Source organism: Glycine soja, chromosome 6 (assembly GCF_004193775.1).
Source record: "Glycine soja cultivar W05 chromosome 6, ASM419377v2, whole genome shotgun sequence".
Classification (NCBI taxonomy): domain Eukaryota; kingdom Viridiplantae; phylum Streptophyta; class Magnoliopsida; order Fabales; family Fabaceae; genus Glycine; species Glycine soja.
Genome location: NC_041007.1, coordinates 23,532,883 through 23,559,353, shown reverse-complemented (window position 1 = coordinate 23,559,353; position 26,471 = coordinate 23,532,883). Strand labels below are relative to the sequence as shown.

General features: G+C 34.5%; 1 protein-coding gene and 1 long non-coding RNA gene across 3 annotated transcripts; one reads left to right on the top strand and one right to left on the bottom strand.

Moving 5' to 3' along the window:
* Positions 1–3,972: 3,972 nt before the first annotated feature.
* Positions 3,973–9,549, bottom strand: LOC114416722. Of its 2 annotated transcripts, XR_003667558.1 has the most exons (4): positions 8,981–9,549; positions 8,655–8,787; positions 4,536–5,177; positions 3,973–4,305 (listed from the first exon to the last, which is right to left on the bottom strand). It is a non-coding gene; the product is annotated as an uncharacterized LOC114416722 (long non-coding RNA). The 2 variants fall into 2 exon arrangements; XR_003667557.1 differs by having other exon boundaries at positions 3,973–5,177.
* A 4,407-nt stretch (positions 9,550–13,956) lies between these two features.
* Positions 13,957–23,625, top strand: LOC114416721. Its single transcript, XM_028381701.1, has 10 exons — positions 13,957–14,447; positions 15,931–15,998; positions 17,367–17,437; positions 17,578–17,856; positions 19,091–19,254; positions 19,341–19,396; positions 19,664–19,716; positions 19,801–19,918; positions 21,516–21,613; positions 23,317–23,625. Exons 1-10 carry the CDS (start codon positions 14,161–14,163, stop codon positions 23,386–23,388), a joined length of 1,266 nt encoding a protein of 421 aa, XP_028237502.1. The 5' UTR covers positions 13,957–14,160; the 3' UTR covers positions 23,389–23,625.
* The last annotated feature ends 2,846 nt before the right edge of the window (positions 23,626–26,471 follow it).

The following is a 26,471-nucleotide window of genomic DNA, read 5'->3' as shown; positions in this document are numbered from 1 at the left end:
GTAAATGGTCAGGGACCCTTTGGAACAGCCCTTTTCCCTTATTTATAGGAGAAAAGGGGAGGAGGTTGCCGCCCAGCTCGCCCAAATTGATGCACCCCCCAAATTGATAAGTTCACCCCTCATTTTTCGTATTTTACGAAAAAGTTACGAAAGTATTACGGAAGCCTATTGAACTTGATTTTCTTCTTTTTTTGTTCTTCCTCTCACCAATATTAAGTGGAAAAGGCTTACCCAGGGTTACGGGAATTTTACAGAAGCATTACGGAAGCCCTAGAGGCCCGTTTTCAAAAAAATGAGGGAGGTGCTTGCCGCCCAACTCGCCTAGGCGAGCTGGTTACTTAGCCAGGAAGGAAGAAAAAAATCCAAAAACATCTAGATAGGCCCAGATTTGAAAATTTCTATATACACCCCCAACTTGATAAGTTCATCCCCGTTTTTGTGTTTTTTGGTTGTTTTCCTTCCGAAACCTCATGGAACTTTACGGATTCCATGGCGATGGGTGTTAAGCCTTCTGAAGCAATCAACAATGATCCCCGGATGAAATTAGGGTGTAACAGTCGATTTACACGCCCCCCCCCCCCCCCCAGTTTGCTAAATACACTCTCATTTTTGTGTTTTTGGCTGGTTTCGCTCCGAAACATCCCGGAACTTTACGGATTCCACGGCGTTGGATGTTAAAAATTTTGAAGTGGTCAAACAAAAGTTGCATGCCGACAAACAATGGTTCCTGAATGAAATTAGTATATGACGGTAACGATGAGGCGGGTCGTTACAGGGTGCATTCCTTATTAGTGTAGTTCTCACAAAAGCTTGACAATCCCTTGCAAGATGACTGGGCTTCTGACAATTATAACACACCACCTCCTTTTGAGGGCCATAAGTCATTAGGTGTGGGCCACCACACCTAAAGCACCTAATGCCTTGAGTTATAGATGTATGCATTATACATCAAGCCAAATTGTACTACATGTTCATGCTCATTCTTAACAACTCACTTAGGAGCTCACCAAGAAATTCCATAAGCTCAACAAGATATTTACACTCTTACACATCATTAGTTCTTAGACCAAGCATATTCCTAATATAGCTCTAGGTTTTCAAATCATAACATTCCCACAATTCTATTCAAGTTTTGTAGTGCCAAACATCCTATCTCTATGTTAATTTCATAATTAATCTTATTCATTACTAAGAAGACAAAATAACTATTAATTATAATTTTGGAAACTCTAAAGCCAAAATACAAAGAAATGACGACTAACATTTTTGCTTAACGAGCATTTCTGGCTAAGCAAAACTTGTGTGTCTCATTTAGCAAGTTCTAATCTTTTTTTTTTTTTTGCCAGTGAGGTTTGCTAGCTTAGCAATAATGACTCGCTTAGCGAGTCTTATGAAATTTCTAAATTTTCTAAATTAGAGGGATTTGCTCGCTTAGCAAGAACATCAAGCTTAGTTAGATTGCAAAATTTTATAGATCATGATTTGGTTTCAAAATAGAGCAATCCAACCCTGAATCCACACCATCACGCAAAAATGACCAAAACAACTTAAACACCAAATATTCAGCAGCCAAGCATCACAAAAACAACATCAAAACTCAATGCAAACAATAAATTACATAGTAAAATCTTCCTTACCCGAATTAGCCTCCTTAGGGTTCTAAGCTTCCTTACCCGAATTTGCTCAAATGAACACATTAGAAGAATGCTTAACATTCTAGTTAGGTAAAGTTATCTATCACATTAGTTCATTATTATTATGCTCCCTATATATGTATAGTACTACTCACTTTGGTGAAAACATAGATAAAAGTTCATTTAGGGATGTGATAACTTCATGATGACTAGACATTGTGTGTGTCTATTTATAAGACCATCTTAGGTTTTAAAACTCTCCATCATTCTATGGTGTATATGTTAATCTTTCCTAGATTGTTGTTGATATAATTTATTTATATCTTGATTAAAAAGTTTTGCTAACACATTCTATTACACATGATTAGTAGAATCATATCCTTGTTGAGATTTCTCTTGGATAACATTAGAATATATCTGAATACATGTACAACAAAATTTGTGTAGACTTTGTAGTTTTGTAGCCACTGCCAATATCATCATCACCCATACTTGTAACCGATTCACTAGTAGTTTGAGCCATAACATAATACTTTGATTTTCTATTTGATCTTGCCACTGCATTTTAATTTTTTCCCGTATTTTAATATGGCAAGTAAATGTTTCTCATTCTATTGAATTACATGTTATTGAATTGTAAAGACTTGCCTAGTGAATATTATACAAAGAAAGCAGATTATATAAGATTGATCTTTATATTCATATTACATGTTAGATTATTTGGTATGTATGAACATGTTATGTTACTTAAAGTTAAACTTCAAAAATTTCAAATGTGCTTAGAAATAGGCCCCAGCTAAGAGTTTTATGTTAACCTGTTATTAAAATAAAGAGCAAAAAATTATTTGTGGAAATGGTTGCTAGTCAAAAGGGGATTTTTTTAGGTTCAGCATATATTTTGCACTGGTTTTAGGTTCAACACATTTGAGGTTGTTGTTCATTGTAAAACTATGTAACTAAACCTATAGGCAACAGGCACTAAAGTAGTTATGATAGTGCTGTTCTTGTCCTTTGAAGATTGTGTCGCATTCAACTTTGGTGATTCTTTCTCTTTCTTGACATTTCTTTTTATTTTAATTCTTATGTGTCATGGTCTTGTTGTCCCTCAACATTGAACCTTCACACTCAATATGCATATGCTTTGCATTATGAGTGAACCTTAGGGGAGGACCCTTACAATGATGATATGAACTATCATTGGATATATGTTGAAGGTAAGCATTGTACCTACTTGGTGGAATTGACAAAAAATATATGAGGGGTCATTAACTGTACACCACATGAGTCTCACCGATGATGTTGTGAAGGTCAATGTCTCAGAAGTTCTAGATGAGGATGCATCAATTCCTTTTCCCACTTTATAGGTTTAGTTTGTGAGGTAGGCCAAGAACATCTTCATTGCATGGCCAAGACATCTTGTGAGACATGTTTCACATGGGGTATTTGCTTGAGTTGTGTTTATATGTAATGAAATGGACTTTACATTGTTTATTGACATTAACATGTTTATTAACAATGTAAGACTTACATAGACGTCCTAAGAAACTGGTTAAACTTGTTGATAGGTCAAAACCAATTATTGATGATCCCTTAGTTGATTTGGTTAAGGTTTCCTTTGACCTTTACCAATAAGCTTATGTGGCATGGGATGCAACTTTGTTTGGGGTTAACAATGATGATTTCCCCTTGTTCATAGATTACAGTGATGTATAACAAATAATCTCAGGCAATCAATGTCTAAGCGTCTTTTTTACAGTGATGGACAACGTAAGTATAATTTAGTATTATATTTCATTACCTTATTTTTAGTATTATACATCAATCTTTTGATCTTAAAATATACATGTATGTTTCTTTCTTTTATTAGCAGTTTGAAGGAATTTCATGGTAAGTCCCTCAATAGTAAATCCAATGATGATTGGATTGAAGTAAAAGTAAGTAATTTAACCAACAATGCTTTAATCCGATTAATGACATTTTGAATGTTAGTAACACTACTGAAAAAATGACATTTAATGACAGTTTTTAAGGCCTTTCTAAGAATGTAGACTTTCTAAGACGTTTTTTCAAATAACCATTTTAGAATGTCTTTTAAAAAAAATTGAGGATCTAAGACTGTCTTAGAATGTAAACTTTCTAAGACGATTTTTTAAAGAACCATCTTAGAATGTCTATTTTTAAAAAAAATTATTTGAAAGTAGACACTGTGAGGGTGACAATTTGAGGGCCATCTGTTTCCATTTATTGAAGATCCAAATATCCAACCACCAAATAAGCATCATGGAATTTTTGCCATTTTCTAACAAGACAAGATGAAATTGAACCTTACCAAATTCAATAGTCCAAATTGTTAAGGAACAAACAACATAAGTTCCTCATTCCAAATTGGATTCAAATTACTCTTTATTACAATTATATGTACAGTCTAAAGGCGTATAACACCAAAGTCAATTCAGAAAGAAAATTATCAGCATCTACTGCTCTTCAATTAAAAATAAAAGATAAAGAAAAAAAGTTTCCCATGAAATAATTTATGCTAATGATAACTGAGAACAACCAACCTGTTGGCCAAGATAACATATGGATCACTTGTCATCGTATCTCTGACAACTAAATTTGTGCCTTTGATCACTTTCGCCTTTAACATTCCAATAAATTCTACCTTTCCTTCCTATTTTAACCATAAATACCAATCAAACATCCAAGTAAACCACTCATGAAAATAATTTGTTTCATTTACTACCAAACTAGTAAGGTTGGATGCATGCAACAAGTGATAGAAGGCTTTCCTCCGGGTACAACATCAATTAAACTCAGTTACCTTTGATATGCTAACTCAACATGTGGCCAACAAACAAATACATCTCCAATCAAAGGAACTAAAGTATAAAATATAATTACCATATGCTATGAATCACTAGTAATTCGAAAACTATCCATAAAGTATAAAATTCTTGACACTCATACTTTAACCTGCAATAAAAATTACCACAATTAAAATGCCACTCTTAACTTGAGCACTGGTTAGATTGCTATCATAGATTATGCTACCATAAGCAATATCCCAATGCAATGCCGATTAGTCCGTTATCAACCTAGGACAATAGAGTGCAATTAAAAAGAGTACAATAAAAACATAAACTTGAAAATAAATGACTCAGCAAAGCCAAATGGTAAAAAAGAAAAAAGAAAAACATGAGAAGAAAAAAAATTGCAATTAGGGCACAAAAGTTCGTGTCTATATCATAAAAAATTGACTACAGCTTTTACCCATTTTGTGGTGACCATAAATATAATATATAATATATTTATAAAACAATCAAAATGATGCTAAGAATGGTAGATGTACAGTGTAAAGTTAGATGAAAACATATCTAATCGGATGAATTTCGCACGCTGCTCATGACTGGCATCTGGTCTAGGTTTTGTATATCCTTCTAGAAAATTAGCCTCATAAATTGAATTAGCAGAAGAATTTCCTCCAACTTCAATCGTTGCATTTATTCCATAACTTGACCATCCATTCAATGTCACAGACAAAACCTGAAAGTAAGAAAATAATGTCCCAAGGCTTTAATGCACGACAAGACCAAACATAAATAAATAAGTTCAACACACTATTAAAGTTCACATTTCATAATTAGATATGAAAAAAGATGCTTGATAATAATTTATCTATAAGACATTATTTTCCATTCCTACCAGTCTTATTCATTTAACAATGAAATTTACATAAAGATTAGTGATTACAGTTGTATTGCAGGATAAATAAATAGTAAATTGAAAAGAAACCCTTATTTGAAAAGTTTTCACTTTTAGTCTCAGATAACTAATTTTAGTGTTTCTTTTGTCTAAATTTCATAAGATATAATATCACAGCATGTTCTGGAATGTAATCTAAGAATAAGGTTGCCCTGCAAACTCCCACAACATAAGGTAGTAAAAATGAAACAAAATAATGCACCCCTGACTAAGTAAAGTTCACCAGACTATTTCATGAGTATAAACATATAAGAGTGGTTGATTCTTTTCTCATCAAATCAAGTTGAACCCAATCCAAAAATAATTAGCCTCATCTATAGGTATATTGATGAGTTGTTTAACCCATTTCCACCATAATTTGAAACATCCCTATTTCTATGTAATAGAATTTCTAAAGAATCTTAAGTTGCTATGCTTAAAATCAAGCTCTCTAAGTTCAAACAATTTACAAGAAGAGCAAATATTCCAATAAAGCATGGTATAGAGACAATTTCTAGTCATAACCATCCAGTCATTATTTGAAATCCCAAAAATCTTACATGCACCAAAATAATAAAACAATATTAAAAATAGGCAACAACATTGACAACAAAAATGCAACATAATAAAGATGGAAAAATCTTCTCGCTTTAAGTCTTCCCTATGGTAGGGTAAAAAACCACTCATCAGGGATCATGAAGTTAGTTAATAACTACTAAATACACCAGAGAAAAATTGTATAAATGCATAAGCCATCAGGTGACACAACAATCTTTCAAATACCATATCAGGACCAATCATTCCAACTTCAATAAAAAAAAAAGCATGGATTCAAATCCTCTGGAGTTTTATTTATTAAAATTATGTTCTGATTTTTCATTAAGCAGCTTCAAATGGACATTCAGTTCAATAACGCTATCGATGGATTGGGTTGAATGTGCTTTGGGACATTAACAAACGGAAAACCAATTAAGTATTGATTATAAATCTTTTAGGCTTACCCTTAATCATTATTTTTCCTTATCCTTACTTAAGAGGGGGGAGTGAATTAGTAGAAAAGAAATTAAATTACATATAATATGAGTTTGGATTGATTTTAATAAGGGTAAATAAGTTAAATACATGAGAGTATGAAATTAAGAATCATAGCATACTTGAAGCTAGCAATCATTCAAAACTGTAACTTCAGGATACTTATAAAGTTATAATTAAATATATAAAATTTGAATGAATATATGAAATTCAATTCAATGAATTAAAAGTTGGGCTTAAGACCTTGCGGGGGTGAAATTTGCACACCTAATGCATGCACATTAAGATTTAGAGCTTGAACAAGTCGAGCTGGAAGGAGGATAGGAGCATAAGCTATGCAAGATATTAAAAAAAATTAAAACTAAGTAGAATTAAACTTATTGCAAAAAATTGAACAAAAATCCCATAATTTATGTGATATCATGATGGAAAAAATTGGAGTTTAATATATAAATAATAGAAAACATAATATAAAAATATTGTTTATAACATAAATCTAAGATGTACAGTTGAAAGAACATAAATCTTGTTTAGAAACAAAAAATGTCAGATCTGCACCTAAGAAATAAGTTTAACAGCAATGCTATAACCTGTAAAACCACTAGTTGACATTGATACCAATACAGGAAGTATTGACCTTTCTTACTCAAGTAAAAAACAAAAAAAGAAAACCACTACACTGCAGGGTATCCATGGCCTTGCAAAGAGCATGGCCTCTCAATTTCGAGGTACAATATACAAAATAAATGTCTTCCATACTACATCCCTGCCACTTTCCTTCAAACACCCCTTCCACAACACTCACATGTGACCGAGATAACTAACTTACCCCAAAATACATATCACTCTTTTTTCCTACTCTCCTACACCCTCAACCCCTTAGTCATATTTGTGCAAGGACATATCTTGTTTCTATGACAGGCACCACTGAGTCCATGCCCCCATTGTATTAGCAAAAAGTGTCAAACATAATTAATATGCATCTACCCATTAATCATTGATTTGGATCCTCTCTAGCCAGCTACTTGCTAAAAAATTTAGACGCAATTCTTTACATGCTTTTCATACCGTTCTCTAATTTAAAATTAAAAATTAGAGTTTCACTCCAATATCTTATACGGACTTTTCAGTATTATGTAGTTTATTAAAGTGAAACTCTAACTTTAACTAAACAACAATATTCACTAAAAGTCTAGAAGTATTTAAGAAATTGCATTAGTTTTTTCTACTTATCCTATGTTTCTTTCCCTTTCTAGAACTAGATGGTGTAGCTAGAAGAGAGAGACTCAAGAGTAAACAAATAGGAGAGCTATAAAATAATGCATTTCAAAACCAACCTAAACACCCAAACCCTTATTTCGTGAGCTATCAACTCTTTATAAATTGGAAGAATAGATACATGAGCATCATTCTAGTTCCGATTCAAAACCTCGCTGCATGAAATGAAAAACAACATGATCATCAATTAATCAACCCTTTGTACATGATAACTTTGATAACTCATTTTGCAATTAAAACTTGGGATTCAACCCTTCATATACTAACCTACAAGCAGTCCACCTATAAGGTTACTATGATGGAAGATATATAATACTTGTTTCCTTCTGTACTAAAAACAACATAAAAAAATTCATATTTACAATAGAAAATATGAAAATTGAAACCTTTATTCATGCAGATTGCAGAGAGCAGACAACATTTTTTGCAACACATCTTTTTGTATAAACTACCCACAAATTCCCATTATATTCCTTTCAGCTAGGTAATCCCCCAAAGTCTTCTTACATCTCTAGTTAGAGGTACTGAATAAAAATGCATTGCAAGCTCAAACTTCTATAGCATGAGAACAAAACCTGTTACTCAAACCTCAATCAACAAAAAAAAATTTCATAGCATGAGAACAAAACCTGATACTCAAACTTCTAATTACAAGCTCAACAAGGAAACATTGTATTGATTCCTCATCATTTGGAAAAAGTGAACAAAAATACAGTTTTTCAAATGGCTTCAAACCATGTTGATTCAAGACTCATTTGAATTACAATGTAAACACTAACAAAAAATTATGCCAATATTCCCAATATGTAGGTTTTTCATAAGCACAAATTGGCTAACATAACTAGGATCTGTCAAAATTTCTTGATACTTGAGAATCACACACACAACAAAGAAAACCTGCCACATATTCAGCATGCAAGTAAAGCCATTCAAAAGAAACTCATATCCCAAGATTCCTAGTTTCCTCACCATGTCATTGATGTATTGAAAACAACCTCACCAACTTATGTCCCTGAAGCACCAAATGATTTTGCTCTCCAAATTGAACCATCTTCAAGCATAAGTCTAGCAACTGAATTCTTCCAAGGCCTCTCTCCACTACCTACGTCACTTGCAAAAAAACTGCATTAATTAACAATTTTAACAATACCCTTCAACATTAAAAGCAAAAAATATGACATTCACATCAAAGAGGAGAAAAAAAACAAATTTTCATGCAGTAAACAAATGGGTCCATGAAAACATATTTTTAAAGGTATGGCGAAAGAAAACTGAGACAGAGAGAGAGAGGGTACCCAAAGAAGACCATCTGATAGTAAAGACAAAAACTTTGGCGACAGCGTGTGGCGTTTTGGAAGAAAAGTGGTTGTTGGTGAGGTCACTGGAAGGCAGAGAGAAGGACAAAGCTTTTTTCGCCATTGATGCCTCACAGAAGAAGCAGTGTTACAAATATGTTAAAGGGAACCACTCCAGTCACAGTACCCAAGAATCGCAACTTCTACAACCCAACCTGCTCCAAGTACCCCGCCAACACCATCTTCCACTTCACGCACAATGACTCATTCCTCGCATCCGATGACGAGGACACCTCCTTTTTCCTTGTTGACGGCAAGCCCCCGCTGCACCCTAAATTTGGCCCTAAGTGGCGCTTCCAACAGCAGTGCAAGCTCCCTCAGGACATGGAACGCGCCCGTTGAGATCGTCTCTACCACATGAATTGCAATGGAGAGGCAACGTATCTAGTCTTGGAGGCGTTGATGGAGAGGTGGCCTTGGTCCCTCTCACGAAGACTTTAGGAACCTAGAGGGGGAGTTTGAGAGTGAGAGTGAGAGCGAGAGAGAATACACATAGCAGGAGAAAGGAAAAGGACATGTTAAAAACAACAGAAAATTGTTGTAGAATAGTTGTATTTATTTACAAAAATATTATTGAATTTCTTTTTAAGACATTTTTTTATCAATTGATTTTAAATTAAGACAATAAAAATCAATTTTTCTAGTAATGTAATTATGGGATATAATTATATTTCATATTGAATTTAAAGTCATTTTCAACTTAGCGGTTTTGAGTGTGGCTATTACGTAATAAATTTGATGTGAATCATAGGGTTACTTTAAATATACTTTATCAAGAATCATTTATTAAATATAGTATTTTTATTTTTGTAAAAAAGATATGTTAGGTTACTTTAACATGTTTCATTCAATAGACTTTTGATTATTTAATGTAATTAACTTTATCATGTTGTCATACCCTAATTTCGTCCGGGGACCTTTACTTGATGACATGCGACCTTTGTTTGGTCCTTGTAAGGTGCTAGGCACCCATCATTAGGCAATTTGAAATTTCGGGACATGCCGAAAAACAAAAGAAAATATTGATGCACAATCCGTAAAGGTTCCGTGACACACCGGAAATTCAATGGAAGCATCGTTGCATAATTAGCGAGGTTCCGTAACATTCCGTAAGTCAAAAAGGGGATGATTATGTAATCCGCAAGGTTCCGTAACATTACGGAAAGAAAACAAGTATCGTTACGAAATTCGTAAGTTTCCGTAACTTTACGAAAAAAGAATCATCCAAAAAAAAGCAGAGGGGGTGTACTTAGTAAAAATGGGGGTGCAAATAGCAATCAGACCCACTTGGGCCCTCCAGAAGATTCCTCCAGAAGGCTGTTGCTTCTGGAGGAAGCAACCTGGCTCGCCTGGGCGAGCTGGGCGGCAAGCATCTCCCCTATTTTGCTATAAATAGGGGAGGAAGTGAGAAGGAAAAGGGTTCAACCCCTTAGGCACTTCTCTCTCTTTCGAATTTGCTTGGAAAAATTGTTTTCGTGAAGAAAATCTAAGCCGAGGCGCTTCCGAAACGTTTCCGTAACGTTTTCCGTGAAGAATTTCGCAAAGGTTTCGACCGTTCTTCGACGTTCTTCATCGTTCTTCGATCTTCAACGGGTAAGTACCTCGAACCAAGCTTTTCGATTCATTCTATGTACCCGTGGTGGTCCACATTGTGTTTTGTGTATTTCTATTCTCGTTTCATTTACTTTTTATACCCCCTCTTGACGTGTTTAAGCCATTTTACTTAAGTCATTTCTCGCTTAACCTAAAAATAAAATAAATTTCCACCGATCGTTTGAATTGTATTATCCGTTAACTTCGGTTAAAATGAATTCCGACCGTTCGGTCGTGCCGTAACCACGTTGGAAATCAAAAAAAAAAAAAGGTAAAATAATAATATAATAATCAAAAAAACGTCTTTTAGTAAAATAAAGCGGAAAATCAATCGGACGTTTTCTCTTTGGGATTTCTCATTCTTAATTGAATTGACTAGTAACTAAAGTGAAATTAAGGCTAAAATCAACTTGCCTAGTCAAGCTCGTCCATAAAAATAGGTTTTTGAAGTTTATCATTTCAATTTCTCATTAAGTAAAATGGATCATTTTCAAGGTCCAACGCCTTAAAATGATCACCTTTTAAGTAAAAAAGAATCACTTGATAAGAAAGAACTACGTAGGTCTGATTTCCTCATTGCAAATTGAGGAATACGTAGGAGCAAAGGGAAACACCCTTGTCGACCACAAAAAGAGAAAAATATAAAAAGGGTATAAAGGATATAGAGACATAAAAAGGGAACATAAAAAATCAAAGTCATGTTTGCACATTCGATTAAAGGCTGTCGTCCCTTGGGACGGACGTGTGGGGTGCTAATACCTTCCCCGTGCGTAAATACAACTCCCGAACCTTTCACTTAAAAGTTCGTAGATCGCGTCTTTTCCGGTTTTTCCGACGTTTTCCTCAAATAAACATTGGTGGCGACTCCGCGCGTATTCCTTTCGTGGAACACGCATCCCGCGAATCACGCGTCGCCCTCCCGCCGAAGGGTAGGTTGCGACACATGTGTTTATTATAAATTACATGGTTTAGTGGTCAAACACCATTGGAACTAGAGAGAATGAAAATAATTTGAAAAGAATCGGCAAAATGTTTTTTTTTTTTAAGTTAGAAAAGAAGCACTGAACAATATTTGAGAATATTTAGGATAGTTAAACTTGTATTTTAGAATATTTTTAAGTTGAATTTACATTGTAAACATGACAAATGTTGACTTTACTTGTTTAATGTAGTTAATTTGATAATATGATATCATTTTATTGGTATTTATTAGTTTTTTTGTATTTATTGCTTTTGATTAATGATAATTAGAATATAATTAAATATGTTTCTTACCAACTTTTTGGTTTTGGTTCTGCTTGAAATTATAGGTTGGATTTGTTTTCAAAACAAAAATAATATTATAAAAAAACTGAACTTTCTACAATGGTTGTCAGAAAGCTAATGTAGAAAGTCGCTTTCCATGACGGTTTTCTTCAAGACCATCTTTGAAAGCTCATGTTCTACATCGGTTTTTGTGGGAAATGATTTTCTACATCAGTTTTTCTCAAAATTATCTTTGAAAACGTTGCATAGAGACATTTCTGATACATTTTTTAAGACAGTATTGAAAATCAATGAAGAAACCATCGTTAAAAGCCCTTGAATTTCAACGACAATCATTTCAACAATTTTCTACTACTTATCACGACCGTTTAAAACCGTCGTTAAAAGCCTTTAACTTTCAACAATGGTTGAAAACTATTGTCGAGCCCCTTCTAGAATCATCGTTAAAAGACTTTTTTTAGTAGCGAACTTAACTTCACGTATTGAGCATTTTCAACTTGAAATTGCGTGCCTTGAGCATTTTTAACTTGACAATGTGCGTTAAGCATTTTTAGGTTGGCTTTGTGCCTTAAGCACTAAGCTCGATCTCGTGCCATGAGTGCTTTCACCTTGACCCTCACACCTTGAGTATTTCTTAAACTTGACATTCTGGTTTGACCTCTCGACATTCTAGTTTGACCTCTTTGGCATTCCATCTTGATCAAAAAACAAGTTGAGTTTGATCTCCGATTAGCTTTTCGATTTTACCTCTTAGTTTTCCAGCTTAGTCCATCGACAAGTTGAATTTGACCTCTAATCGACTTTCGTTTTTACCTCTTTGGCATTCTAGTTTTATCTAACAATAAGAAAAGTTTGACCAACAATTAACATCTCGATTTAACCTCTCAAGCATTCCAACTTGATCTAATGGCAAGCTAAGTTTGCCCTCCACTCAACATTCCAATTTGACCCCACGACATTCTGATTTGGCCTATGCATTCTCGGTTGATTCTACCATAAACTAAGTCTGACCAATGCTCGACATGAGTATGACTCGATCTCAACAAGGTCCCTTAAGAAGGCACTTGACCAAACACTCAACTCAAAAGACCCAAGACCAAGTACTTCTACTCATATCAGTTCTATTTGGCATGCCTCAAAGCTTGGGATCATATGTATTGTTTGGTTTTGACAAGCCTCATATTAGATGATGCATGATTGAGTAATGATAGAAATCTAGAAGGAGACACTTTACTTAAGGAACCGAGAATCGAGTACTTCTACTCACATTCCTTAGAGGTTGGGGGCATGTGTACTGTTCAGTCCTGGTAGCCTTCTTTTAGAATACGCATAACCGAGTAATGGTAGAAATTTCACAAAGAGATGCTCCACTTAAAGAATCAAGGATTGAGTGATTGTACTCATATCAACTTTCTCAGCATGTCTTAGAACTTGGGGGGAGGGGGGGCATGTATACTGTCCCTGCAAGGCCCCTCAAAAGGGAAATTCATCGAGTCTCAACAAGGAATTGTCGAGTGGACTTGGTTGAAGAGACCCAAGACCAAACGCTACTTGGCTATCCTTGAGTACTCAAGGTACACATAAATAAGGAAAGGTAGAGTATCTACTTAAACCAATACCCCCCAAGACATGCTAAATGACACTCAGTCCAAGGTACCTAAGGTCAAATGTTTATTTGCTATTGAGTCCCTGAATGACCCCACAAGATGGCATCTTATAGAGTGATAACAAAAAATTTATCAAGTGATACTCGGCCCGATACACTTGGGGTCGATTACCGCTTGGATCATGAGAGATATATAATTTAGGAAAGTAGAAAAGTAATGTCTTGCACAAATTCCTCCCTATATAGGAATAACAACAATCAAGGAAGGTTATGCTAATTTTGACAAAAACATAAATTAAATTCCTCCCTATATATATCTTGAAATACTTTTTTTGACTTAATCTATATTTTCTAGATTTGAGTCAATTTTAGAAAACAACCTTAAAATGCAAGGGCATGAGTGGAAATGGCCATGTAATAATTTATCCACATGGAGGGTTGAAGTTGCAATAAAACAATGTTGTCAACATTGACCAAGGAAGCTGGTGAGGTCAGGTGAGGCGAGGGAACCATTCAACTGGCAACTGCTCCCGGTCCCTTCAACCTCAAGCCACCACAGCAAAAAGGTTCCCCGAATCAAATCATAACAACTTTGTGTGCTTTCCATTCCGTACTGAACAGTGAAAATCACGCAAACAACATTAAACCCTCTTTCATGCTGGCCTCAGACTCCGGCTCTGTGCTCCGACCCAAACTCCCCATACCCACTATTGACCCGACCCGCTCACTGCTCCGCCGCTGCTGCTGCTTCTTCGATCCAGGATCCAGACCCGCTCGGCCCACTCTCTCCCTCAAAATGGAACTGCTCCGCCGAATGGGCCGCGGCTGCTTCAAGGCCGAGGCCGATTCCGCCGGTCAGGACTTCTTCGACGCTGCCGCCGCCGCCGCGCCCAACCCGGCTCCTCACCACCTTGTTATAATGGTTAACGGAATCATTGGGAGGTAAGGTTTTTGCATTTACCTCATCACCTTGATACGGAATTTCATTATCACAGTAACATGTATGTTTGCTTACAATTTACTATGGGAGTAGAAACTAACGTACCCTAGTGTCTGGCGAGGGAGGATCATTGTTGCAGCCTTATCTTTGCATATACAAGGAGGGATACTCAAAAAGACTAGTTTTAAAAAAAATAAGTATAATTATAATTAGTTTTATAGAACTAGTTATATAAAAGTAGATATAAAATTATAATCAATTTCAAATAACTTACTTTTATTTAAAAAATAGTTATAATTATAAAATTATAACTAGTTTTATAGAAATGAGTATTTTAAATAAATTATTTTTATTCATCTATAACTAATTATGTAATTAGTTTTAGATATAACTTGTTATATAATTGATTAAATAGTTTATTCATAACTAGTTAGATACTCATATTTTAAAAATAATAACTAGTTATATCAAATTATACTCATATCTTATGATTATAATTATGATATTTACTTATAATTTAATTATGCATTAAGTATGATTATAATTACATAAATACTCAAATTAAGAGTACCCCTATCGCCCTATCGGGATTTGAAGGCATGACCAACTAATCACCAAGGCACAATTTTACTGTAGTGCTAGGGCACGCCCTCAATTTAGTATGGGAGTAATTTTCGAAATTCAAATGATGAAAGGAAAAAAACGTGAGAGTGAGAACCCAAGTTACTACTAGTTAGGTTATGTAATGATAGGTAACTTCTAACATTTTCATTGGAATGAAAACAAAGTCAAACTTGAGGATGACTCAACCTAATCAACAGGGCTTAGGAAAATATTTTAAAACTTGTATCAAACATTTCCAAGTTCACATACATCCGCAGGAATCACTTTTCAAAGCTTGAAATAGATACACCCTCATATTTTTCTTAGTTGAAAATTTACATATGCGTTCCAGCGGTTCCTTCTATTATATTCATTATGCTAAGAAAATAAAATAAAAAAGGTATAGAAATGTAAGGGAAATAGGTGTGATATCAAGAATGATGGAAGTGTAACTAAAGCTAATAGGTCAATGTAATCATTTTAGGGCTTTGCTTTAGTCTCGTGTATTATTTTCTTTTCAAAATATAGATCTATAATAATTGTCGTAGTTTATTGTTATCTTTTACTTTTATCATTTTCAAGACGGAAACTTCACTTTTAGTTCGGGAATTAATTTATCCAGCAGAATTCCATTTCTATCTACTCATTGTTAGTTATGGATGATTGGATTCTGTGCCATTGTTAATTAGATAATTCAGTTCTGTTATCTAGTTTGTTTTCTGAGCATGGAAGTTCATTAGATATTTGGTAATAGGTTATGTGGGTAATAAATACATTCTTTGTTGAGTGGTCTTAGAATGTGAGTTTCACCATAACTCAACCTTATAATCTGGATTCTTACAAGTGGCTACCGTTACAGTGAAATGTACTTTGATATTTCAGTGCTGCTGATTGGAGATATGCTGCAGAGCAGTTTGTGAAGAAGCTTCCAGATAAAGTGATTGTACACCGTAAGCATTCCCACCTCCTGTCAAAATTTAGCTGCTCCTTTTCGTCTGCATCTGAAAATTGATAAATTTGTTTGTGGAATTTGAAATGCTTTGTATCACCGGATTGGTAATTTTCTTGCCAGGTTCGTGATCAATTTGTTGGTCACTAAGAGTGTGTTTGGATGAGGCAATTTAAAATTTTAAATGCTCCAATTTAAATTCCTTTATTTTTAAAATTCTGTGTTTGGCGGAGATAATGAGGTGGAGCGAATGAAGAGCGAATGTGGCAGTGTTAAAGCACCAACTCGCGAGAATGTAGCAGTGCTAGTGAAATGGCCTCTTCTCCGCCGCGGAGCTCCACCTCGCGAAAGTGCCGCCACTGGGAGACTGCGCCACCGTGATCGGCGAAGATTGAGTGCCATCAGGACCCAAAGGCTCTTGGTACGGCGGCGGAGGTGGTTGGTTGAGACTTGACGGCAAGCCGAGGCCACGCTGGACGTCGATCTCGAAGGCCAAGCCGCGCTGGCACTGCACATCGTCTCCGGCGTCAGAGAAGAAGTAGTTCGGTCCAACTATGGTCAATGGAACAACTATGGTCAACGCTTCGCCGAAACCACGACTTCTGCCGTTGTACACGAAGGTTCCATTGTCGGAATAATTGGTGGTGCAGTTCAGGTAGGTTGTCTTGTTGTATGTCTAAACCACCGTTTGGTTCGAGTTCGTATTGAAAACTAAGAATCAGAAGAAGAAAAAAGCAGAAAATCAAATTAGATTTTCGCGCTCGCTTCATGAAACTCGATCGGAGCACGCTGTCGAGCTCGTGGCGGAGATCTTGCCGTCGCCGTTGGCGTCGAAGCAGTTGAAGACTGTCTCGAGTTCGTTCATGTCTTCCAAGTACGGAAAGAACTTGCTTTTGAGAATTTGGAATTCACTCTCTTGAAGATAGAATTTGAAATTCTATTCTTTCAACTAACTAAAACCTCTTTTAAAATTCTAAAATTTTGAATTCTTTTTACTAAAATATCCAAACAGTTACTTTTAATATAAAAAAAATTTAATTCCCTATAAATAATACATTACCTAGAATTTAATTCCCTATAATAAATGGATGGTTTCAAGGTTCTAGTTTTGTTGGTTGAATAAATTCTTGCAATCTTTCCCTTTGATCTAGGTCATGTAAAACATCTTAGACAAAAACGATGTTAGGTTGAAGAAATTTATCCACTAGTTTTTCTTAATTTCTTAAATGTTAAACCATCCTGCTTTATTCTTCCTCTGATTCTAGCCCTGACATTGCCAAGTCTACCAATCCTTCATTTTTATTATTTTTTGCATTGTTTATATAAAAAAAAATACATTAATTGCATTTGCTTGATAATTTGTGGACAGGCAGTGAATGCAATTCTTCAAAATTGACGTTTGATGGTGTTGATACAATGGGAGAGAGGCTAGCTGAAGAGGTATTTTGGTAATTATAATATGATAATTTTTTTACTCTTTACAATCTTAATCTCTCATACTTAATTTTCATTTACAGTGTTGGCTTTGCAGTGACTCAGTCACATATATATATCATCAGTTTTAATTCATATTTATGCAGGTATTATCTGTTGTTAGACGTTGGCCAGAGGTGCAGAAGATATCCTTTGTGGCGCATTCTCTAGGAGGCTTGGTGGCAAGATATGCTATTGGGAGACTTTATAATTATTCTTCAACATTTGCACTTGTTGGTACCAGTAGAGACTATTTCAGTGAAGAGAAAACAGAATTTTCAAAGCAATTCCTTGAACAGAGTTATGAAGGCAAAATTGCTGGTTTAGAGCCCATGAACTTCATAACATTTGCAACACCACATCTTGGTTCAAGAGGAAATAAACAGGTAGCTGCTTAAGTTTGCTATGAACAGTAGCTGTAATGTTCTGTGCCTGTTATTTCTCTTTACTTCATTTATCAGACTTAAAATCTTTTGACATTTCGGTTTTTTTACAAGATAGGTGCACATAGATGGTATTTAACTGCAAACTCTGCAATTAGTGAAATCATTAAATTTAGTTCCTTTTTATTTCCTGAAAACCACTTAACATAAACTCTGAAAGGAAAGTGGTTCGGTTCATATGATTTCAGTAATTATTTCTTTTAGCATTTTGAATTTCCGATGGTCAGTTTATAACTGATATGTATGGCAAGAAATATATTTTTCTACTGAATTTGTCTTTGTTATAATTGCATATTTTATCCATTAGATATTGATAAGCACTCAAGTACTTGGGGAACCCTCCCTTAAAAGCTAGCTGCTAAGGAGGGGGGAACCTAGCAAACCACTTAACTATTCCACTAAGCATCCCATACTACTCAACGTGGGACTTAGGCACTCCATAATACCTATGTCCCTATCATAGTACCATCCCTAAGAGCTGACATCCCGGTGGCTGCACTCTACAGTGCTTCCCCTCAACCTTTCCTGGCAACCACTCCATAGACAGGCCTTTTTGAGATACTAGCAGCTAGCTTTGATACGAATTGATAAGAACCCAAGCACTAGGGCCACTTAAGTACTCCACTGAGCATCCGATATGAAACTTAGGTACCCCATATTAGCCATGACCCTATTAGATATCTTCAAAGGTTGATATTGAATATGGACATTCAAAGACATGCTTGAAAGTTTGATAATGCAAAATGGACTCAACTAGTAGCCTTTTTTTTTTTTTTTCTTAATTGTTATACAATCTTATACAAAGGAAGTGTATCTAATTCTGTTTACTGCCTTTTCAATATAGCAGTGCATCAAGTTGCTACATTTTATGAAACATTACAAAAGGGAAAAATATTCAATTAGCAGTGCAAGAGATAAAGGGTTTTCATATTTTGCTGTAACTCACTTGCCTTAGATTAATGGTGTTATTAATTGCTATAAATATTTACGTTTGAACAAGCATAAAACATTGGGTTGCATTGAAACTTTTAATTTCCATGGACTATAGCTGCAGTGAAACACCATTGTGATTTGTTGGGCTTTGGTAGTTTGCTCATTGATTTTATTTTGGACATGAAGTGCATATATTGGACTTGCAATATTGTCTCTTAGTGCTTTTATCGTTTGGTTCTTGTAGCTTCCATTTCTTTGCGGTCTTCCTTTCCTTGAGAGAAGAGCATCTGAAACGGCACATTTAGTTGCAGGGAGATCTGGGAAGCATCTCTTCCTCATGGACAATGATGATGGAAAGCGTCCTCTGCTCGTGCGAATGGTTAATGACTCTGATGATTTAAAGTTTATGTTAGTATTAAAGTATCAGTTAAGCTCATCAAATGCTAGTATTTGTTTTTGTATTGTTGACAATCTAATTGTTTGTGATGGTGTAGGTCAGCTTTACGTGCATTTAAGCGTCGAGTGGCATATGCAAATGCAAATTATGATCGTATCCTCTTTTACATTTAGGTTTTAAAAAATAATTCATCTGACCATATAAGCTTAAGCCCAATGAATCTAAAGTCAACCACGTATGTCAAAGTTAGCAGATTCAGTTTGTATGTGCAAAGAACTTGTAGATCACTACACTCCAATATCTCCATGGCTAGAAAATTATTAATTTACCTGAAACCATAAATTGGCACAATGTTGCAGATCATTCCTTAAGATAAAGAAATGTTTTTTGTGTTTTGATATTTCTTGACTTGTCTTTAAGATATGGTAGGATGGCGTACCTCATCAATTCGTCGCCAACATGAACTTCCAAAGGTATAGACAAACCTTTTGATAATAGTCTTCCATAATTCTTTACCTGGTTTCAGAGACTAAATCCCGTTTCTTCTGTTGTGCTAGTCCAATCTTCTTGTAATTGATGAGAGATACCCGCACATTGTTTATGTTGAAGGAGAGACTGCTGATGAAATTTGCAATAAAACATCTAATATTGGAGGCCAAATAATTGACTTAGAAGGTTATTTCTTTACTTTAAAAAGGCTTTATCAATTTCATAATATAATCATTTGCGAATTATAATGTTGATGTTGATTTTTGTTGACTGTCTCTATTACTCCTGCTCAATGTTGAAGTATTGTGTACTTAGTAAGATGATGACTTTTATCATAGATTTCATGTTTAGGATGGCATGTGTTCTGATTGATAATTAGTAGCAGTGTGGATAAGAACCTTGGGAGAACCACACCACAAATGGTATGTGTTGTTCTGATTGATAATTAGTAGCAGTGTTGATAAGAACCATGGGAGAACTACACCATGAAAGCTAACCATTGTAGTTGGAGAGCCGCAAGCCAACAAACCCCACACTAGAATCCCATACTTCCAACATGGGACCCAAGTCTTATAATTTTCAATTAAATCCTAAACATTCCACATGCTCTGTAGCTTTAGCACCCACCTGGGTTGGCTGTGAATTAGCCCTTTGATTAGTCCCGGATAAATACTGCAATGGTGTCATTATCTATGCGGCTCATTAGCAGTTGAGACGTGAAAGGTTCTAATACCAGTTGATAAGAACCCTGGGAAAACTACACCATAAAAGCTAGCTAATGTAGTTGGAGAGCCTAAGGCTTCGTAAACCCCACACTAGAATGTCATGACTCAAGTCTCATACCTTCCAATTAGTTCCTAACAGGTGTCTATCTTGAATCAACAGAGAGAAACATTGCGTCAAAAGGAACAGAAGGAAATCTAGGAAGGGGAATCCCTAGTTTCCTCTTGCAGAACAAGGTGGAACTTCAAGGGGGCAGAAACAGATAGGATCCTAGAAGTTTTAGAATTAGTTACAGAGTAGTTAAAGTTAGTTAGGTGGTTATAGTAGCAAGGGCAAGAACCTAGCTTGTTGAAAAGAGTACAAGGAATTATTGTTCTGAATTGTTAGCTTTAAGGAATTGAGAAGTAGCTCATTGTATAAAGGGAAAACCCCTTGGAAAGAGAATTATCTCCCTGTTCTGTTCAGATTTCATTCATCAGTAATAGATTCATTCTTTTCCTTTCTCCATCTCATCTAGTCTTCAAATCTGGTCTGTGGGTTTCTAGCACAAAGAAGGGGAAAGGGAGAACCACAGGACTATTGAGCATCCTGGAGTGTGTAATTTGTCACAGCGTTCATCTTTTTTGGGGCTTCAGCATTTCCTTTATACATTCATCTCTGATCTTCTACCATGTTTTTCCAGATCAAAGATGGAGGAATTTATTCTTATCAATAAAATTTCCATTCTTTACCTAATTTCTGGTTTAGTTCTATTAAAATATCATTATTCAATATGGTTACATTTTTTCTTAGCAACTTTCATTACGTATCATGATCAAGCATATGCTTTACCTTCAATTTATTTAATATTTTATTCTACTGTTATCTCAGTGGTTACACTCACCTTAGTTACACCAAATATACAATAGTAATAAAATATAATTATACGAGGTGCTGATGTAATTTAAGCTGCTATCTGTGGCTCTTATGCCTAAGATATCTTAGATTCTGTACCTGTTATTATCCTTAGCCTACTATGTTATTCCTATTTTTCTGACTTTTTTGTACTTTCCCTATGTAGAGGAGATGATAAGGGGGCTCACTCAGGTATCTTGGGAGCGTGTGGATGTTAGCTTTCAGAAAAGTAAACAGCGCTACATTGCTCACAGTACAATTCAGGTAACACTGATTAATATTATTGAAAGAAGAAACATTGCATCCAAATATAAATGCTTACATAAACTTATTGAAATTATCATGTCATACGCATATTTCAAATTTCTTCTAATTTAAACAATAAACACACAATAAAATATGAAAAACTTAATAGCATAAAACTACAGCAAAAAGAAAAAATAGCATCACACTCTTTACTATCAGTTGAAATTTATTGAGACTTACAAAATCATGTAGGTCTCAATCCCTTCCCTATTGAATGAGTCTCACATATGATTTATCTGTTCCAATAAATTTCAGCCAAAAATATAAGGGCCCGTTTGGTTTGAGAATATGTTTTTTATTTTCATTTCTTGTTTTCATTTTCTAAAAAAAAAATCATTTTTAAATTTTTATGATTTAGGAAACTTGTTTGGTTTCCCTTGGTTTTTGTTTTCATAAAATGAAAATATTGAAAATGTGTTTGATTTAATTTTTTTCAATAAAAAATTTAAGTTATTTTTATATAAAATTTACAGACTAATTTTTAACAATAAAAATATATTTAGAATAGGGCAATCAAAAACTTCAAAATCCTAATAATATTTTCAAATCTATGGTTCCGACATTTTATCAAGCAAGTTGCGAGCAAAATGTTAAAGACACCAAAGACTATTCATGCTACACACAATCAACACGTATAAAATGGAATTAACCTTGGAAGTGTCAATAATCTGCTATCTGCACCAATGAAAAATGTAAATTGTGTTAGTTGTTAAATGAGTTACAACTTACAAGTGCAAATGTGTAATCCTCCATAATCTACCAACAGACACCAAATTACCAAAGCTGATTGAAAATCAAGCACTCATTCTTGCAATGGTTCAATGACCATGATATGTTCCGGGCTGCTGTTCAAAATGGCCACTATTGGTGGGTTTCTTCTCGCAAAATAAGCAAGCACATGAAAAAGAAGAATTGAAACAATAATATTGAAATGATGCCACCGCATTTTGACATGAAACAGAAAATAACAATTATTTGTTTTCAAAATTGGGCCTATTATCAGAAACATTTTTAAAATAAATGTTTTCCAAATTTCAACTTTATTTTCTATTTTCTTTGAAAATGAAACCAAGCAACCCCTTGGGACTGGAACTGGAACTGCAAAATAGTACCTTAAAATTTGACCTTATGTCTTCATGATGTCTTTGTTGTCTTAAAATGTGGTTTACGGGTCTAATTCAATACTACAAAATCGGTGTAAGATGAGAGTTATTCTCTCACTTATATACTTTAATTTGGTCATGTCACTGGTCAATGTGGGATCTCTAATTTGTTGCTTGTGGCACCTATTAACATTGCAAGAGGCATGTGAAAGTGGAACTTATTAGTTACAAAAAATGATAATCCCATTGATACATCTGATCGGACTCATGTTTTATATATTTAATATATTTGAGATTCTTCATGTTTGTTTATATTATTTTTGATTTTTTTTTCTTGATACAAGTTAATCATTTTTGGCTTTGCAAATTAGATTTTGTCACATATTTTTAACATACTCTTGCTCTTAATCTTCTCTCACATTTGTTTTGAGAATAATCAATTAAACCTGCAAGTTTTTGATCGAGTGGATTGTTCTTGCAAAACATGCCAATCTTTTTTATGATCCGTGTTTCTTTTCCTATATATATATTTTTTAATTTGTTTTGCCTTGGTCTCAGGTGAAAACATATTGGTTGAATTCTGATGGTGCTGATGTGGTTTACCATATGATAGATAACTTCCTTCTTTAGCCTTTTTGTTAAGTTTGATTTCATCTAATCAATGTTGTGAGCAACAATAGTAGTTGTAATCCAATCATATATCCCCTATATTATGTCTTGCAACGTAATGGATGAAGATTTTTTGTACATTGTATTGTGGCATGAGAAGTCGATAACTCTGTTTGAGAATACCATTATGTACATGGGAATCATAAATGACTAATTTGTCCATCTTAAAAAATTTCTCCATTTCTAGTCTCTGTTAAATTTTTAGTCCATCTTTAAATTTGTTCATTTTTAGTTCCTCTAATCATTTTTTGCATTTAGTCGTGTATTTTTATTGCTCAAAATCAGTCCCAAATAATAAACTAAATGGAGACTGAAAATGAAAAAAACAAGAACTTGATTAATATTTAACACAAAAGTGTATTACTAACCCTCTATTAATAATATTTATCAATAAACTCCACTACTGTGTTCGGTATAAACGATGAAAATAAAATATTGACGACGAAAATGAGCTGCGGGAGTATGGTACCAACAAGTTTGAAGAGTGTTAAGTTGCAATTTTGTGGGACTCACGGTATAAATTTTTGTCTTCATAAAAATCAATTATTTCACTTAAATAATCGATTCTTTTACCATCTCAATCGACTATTTGTGCACTATAATCGATTTTTATGATTATTAGCATGAAACTTAATCGATTATTTGTGCATTTTAATCGGTTATTTGTGTATAATAATTATTTTTGTATCTATTTATTTCTCTCGTCCATATTTCATTTATATCAAACAACTTTATGATATTATTTTTACTTTATTTCCCACATATTTATCTTAAAACAAACAACACAACATATATACTTTATTTTTTTTTTGTTAAATTATCTTTTTTTTCTATTTCTATCTACCTTATCTATATTTTCTAAACTAAGACGGTGTTTGATTTTAAAGACAGAAATATGATAGAAGAAAATGGAGGAGAGATAATTTGAAAAGGGAGAAATAAAATATAATGAAAATATATGTGCCGTTTGGTTTAAGAGAAATAGATGAGAAATAATATTGTAAAGTTGTTTGAAATATATGAAATAGGGAGGAAAGGATTAAATGGAGACACAAAAATATCATTTTGTCCTCATGTGAGAAGGTTGTCAACCAAATAAAATCGATTTCATAACACCAAAAATTAATTATTTTTGCATAAAAAATCAGATTGTTTTAATTAAACTAGTCGATTTTGTTTTTGGAAATGAATGAAATTGAGTAAGGAACTTCATGACATGCAACGAAGTGGTATCTTACATTTCTGTTTCAAACAAAATCGATTGTGTACTATCAACAATCAATTATATATATTGACAGTGGTTGGGTGCTGTTGAACTCCAATAATTGATTATCGGATCATAAAAATTGGTTATTGATAACTTCCAAAGAATGTGCAACTCAACAACGAGAACTTTCGTGTGTCCGTACAGCAAAGCTTTTCACAAAAAAATGAGTTTTTTGTTGCCATAATGAATCAAAGATTTAGACAGGGTTACAATTGACTTTATGCTCAAAATTTTAAGCTTCTACCACCCAATACACAAAGACGTAAATTTTAACCCTAGGCCCCACAATTGGTATATTGTTTCTCTTAAAACTCGATCGAACCAAAGTCACTCAGCTTATTTCTATCTTTGGTGACTTTATTCTGTTGGTTGAACCAAACACAGCCTAAACAAAATGTTTTTCTTCCCCGTGTTCCACGAGTACCAAAACTAAAGACATAAGTGTCAGTATGTCTCCTAAGAGCATCCACAATGGTGATTCGTTCTCAGTTCTTCATACGGATGAACCCACCTTTTTCTCGATCGTCGTTGCAGTGCATAGGGGGATTGTCTGGTCAGATGATCCGTTCTTCAGTAAGAACCCTGGCAAACTGGATTAAGAATTAAAAATATTTATTTTTTTGTAAAAATAACAGAAAAGAGAAGGAAACTAACGGTTATCAATGATCTGAAAAAAAAACCCTAATGCATAACAAGAATATAGGACAACATGAACAGATCACATATCTGATTGAAAAAAATTTGACTCAAAAACAGTTCACGATTCATCGACAAGAAACGCGATTGCATGCACTAAAATCATATTTGCAGTAATGTTGGAGTTTTTTTTTTTTTAAGAGGGCTGCTAGGTGTACCCAGCAAAATTTTAAATGCCAAAAATGTCCTTGGGTTTTTTTTTTCCTTATAAAAGCTTCTTTTTTTTTCCTGCGCTTCACAGCTGTCATTTTTGTTTGCTGTTTTTCTCTGTTTTTGTGGTTTTCGGGCGGCATTATCTCGGGTTCGTTGTGAACGATTAGTAAAGGTGAAGGTGCATTGCGGTGGTTGGCGGCGGCAAACGAGGTACGCAGAAGGTGGTGGCTGTGTCACGGACGTACGGATTACTTACGGATCAACTTGATCCGTAAGTGTCTTAAAGTGTGATGTTTTTTGAATTCAGTTTCCATTTTTTTTAAATTATTAATTTTTTTTGTATGGCCATTTTTTGTTTGCGTTGGTTAGATGGACGAAGATGAGTGGATGTATGAAATAATGTCTGAACAAACGGATATGAATTATGAAAATGAAGAAGCATGTGGTGCGAATGAACCACATGTTGATTGTTCGGATGCGTTCAATACTTCTCAGGTTATAATGTTAATGTTTGTCACAGATTTAATAAAATGAATATTGGTAGAAAACTTAAATTATGTGGATTGCTTTGTAGGTGTTTGAGTGCTGAGAAGATGTTTTGCGGTGGGCTCGATCCGTTGCTCATGAAAATGGATTTGTGGCGGTGATTTTAAGGTCGGACACAAACACAGGTAGTAGAGGAAGGACTACGTTTGTGTTAATTAGTTGTGAAAGGAGTGGCGAGTATAGGTGTAGGAAAAAAGAATTTATCAGAAGAGATACTGGGACTAGGAAATGTGGGTGTCCCTTCAAGCTTCGTTGCAAGCCAGTGGTTGAAGGAGAATGATGGATGGTGAAGTTGATTTGTGGAGTGCATAATCATGAATTGGCCAAGTCATTAGTTGGACATCCATATGTGGGACGATTGACTAAAGCTGAAAAAACACTT

Bases quoted from the DNA above. Each gene is read 5' to 3' on its own strand.
- LOC114416721 (XM_028381701.1), top strand. From the start codon at position 14,161: ATGCTGGCCTCAGACTCCGGCTCTGTGCTCCGACCCAAACTCCCCATA. The intron at 14,448-15,930 runs GTAAGGTTTTTG...TTGATATTTCAG, and splicing joins GTTAACGGAATCATTGGGAG to TGCTGCTGATTGGAGATATG. The intron at 21,614-23,316 runs GTAACACTGATT...CCTTGGTCTCAG, and splicing joins TTGCTCACAGTACAATTCAG to GTGAAAACATATTGGTTGAA.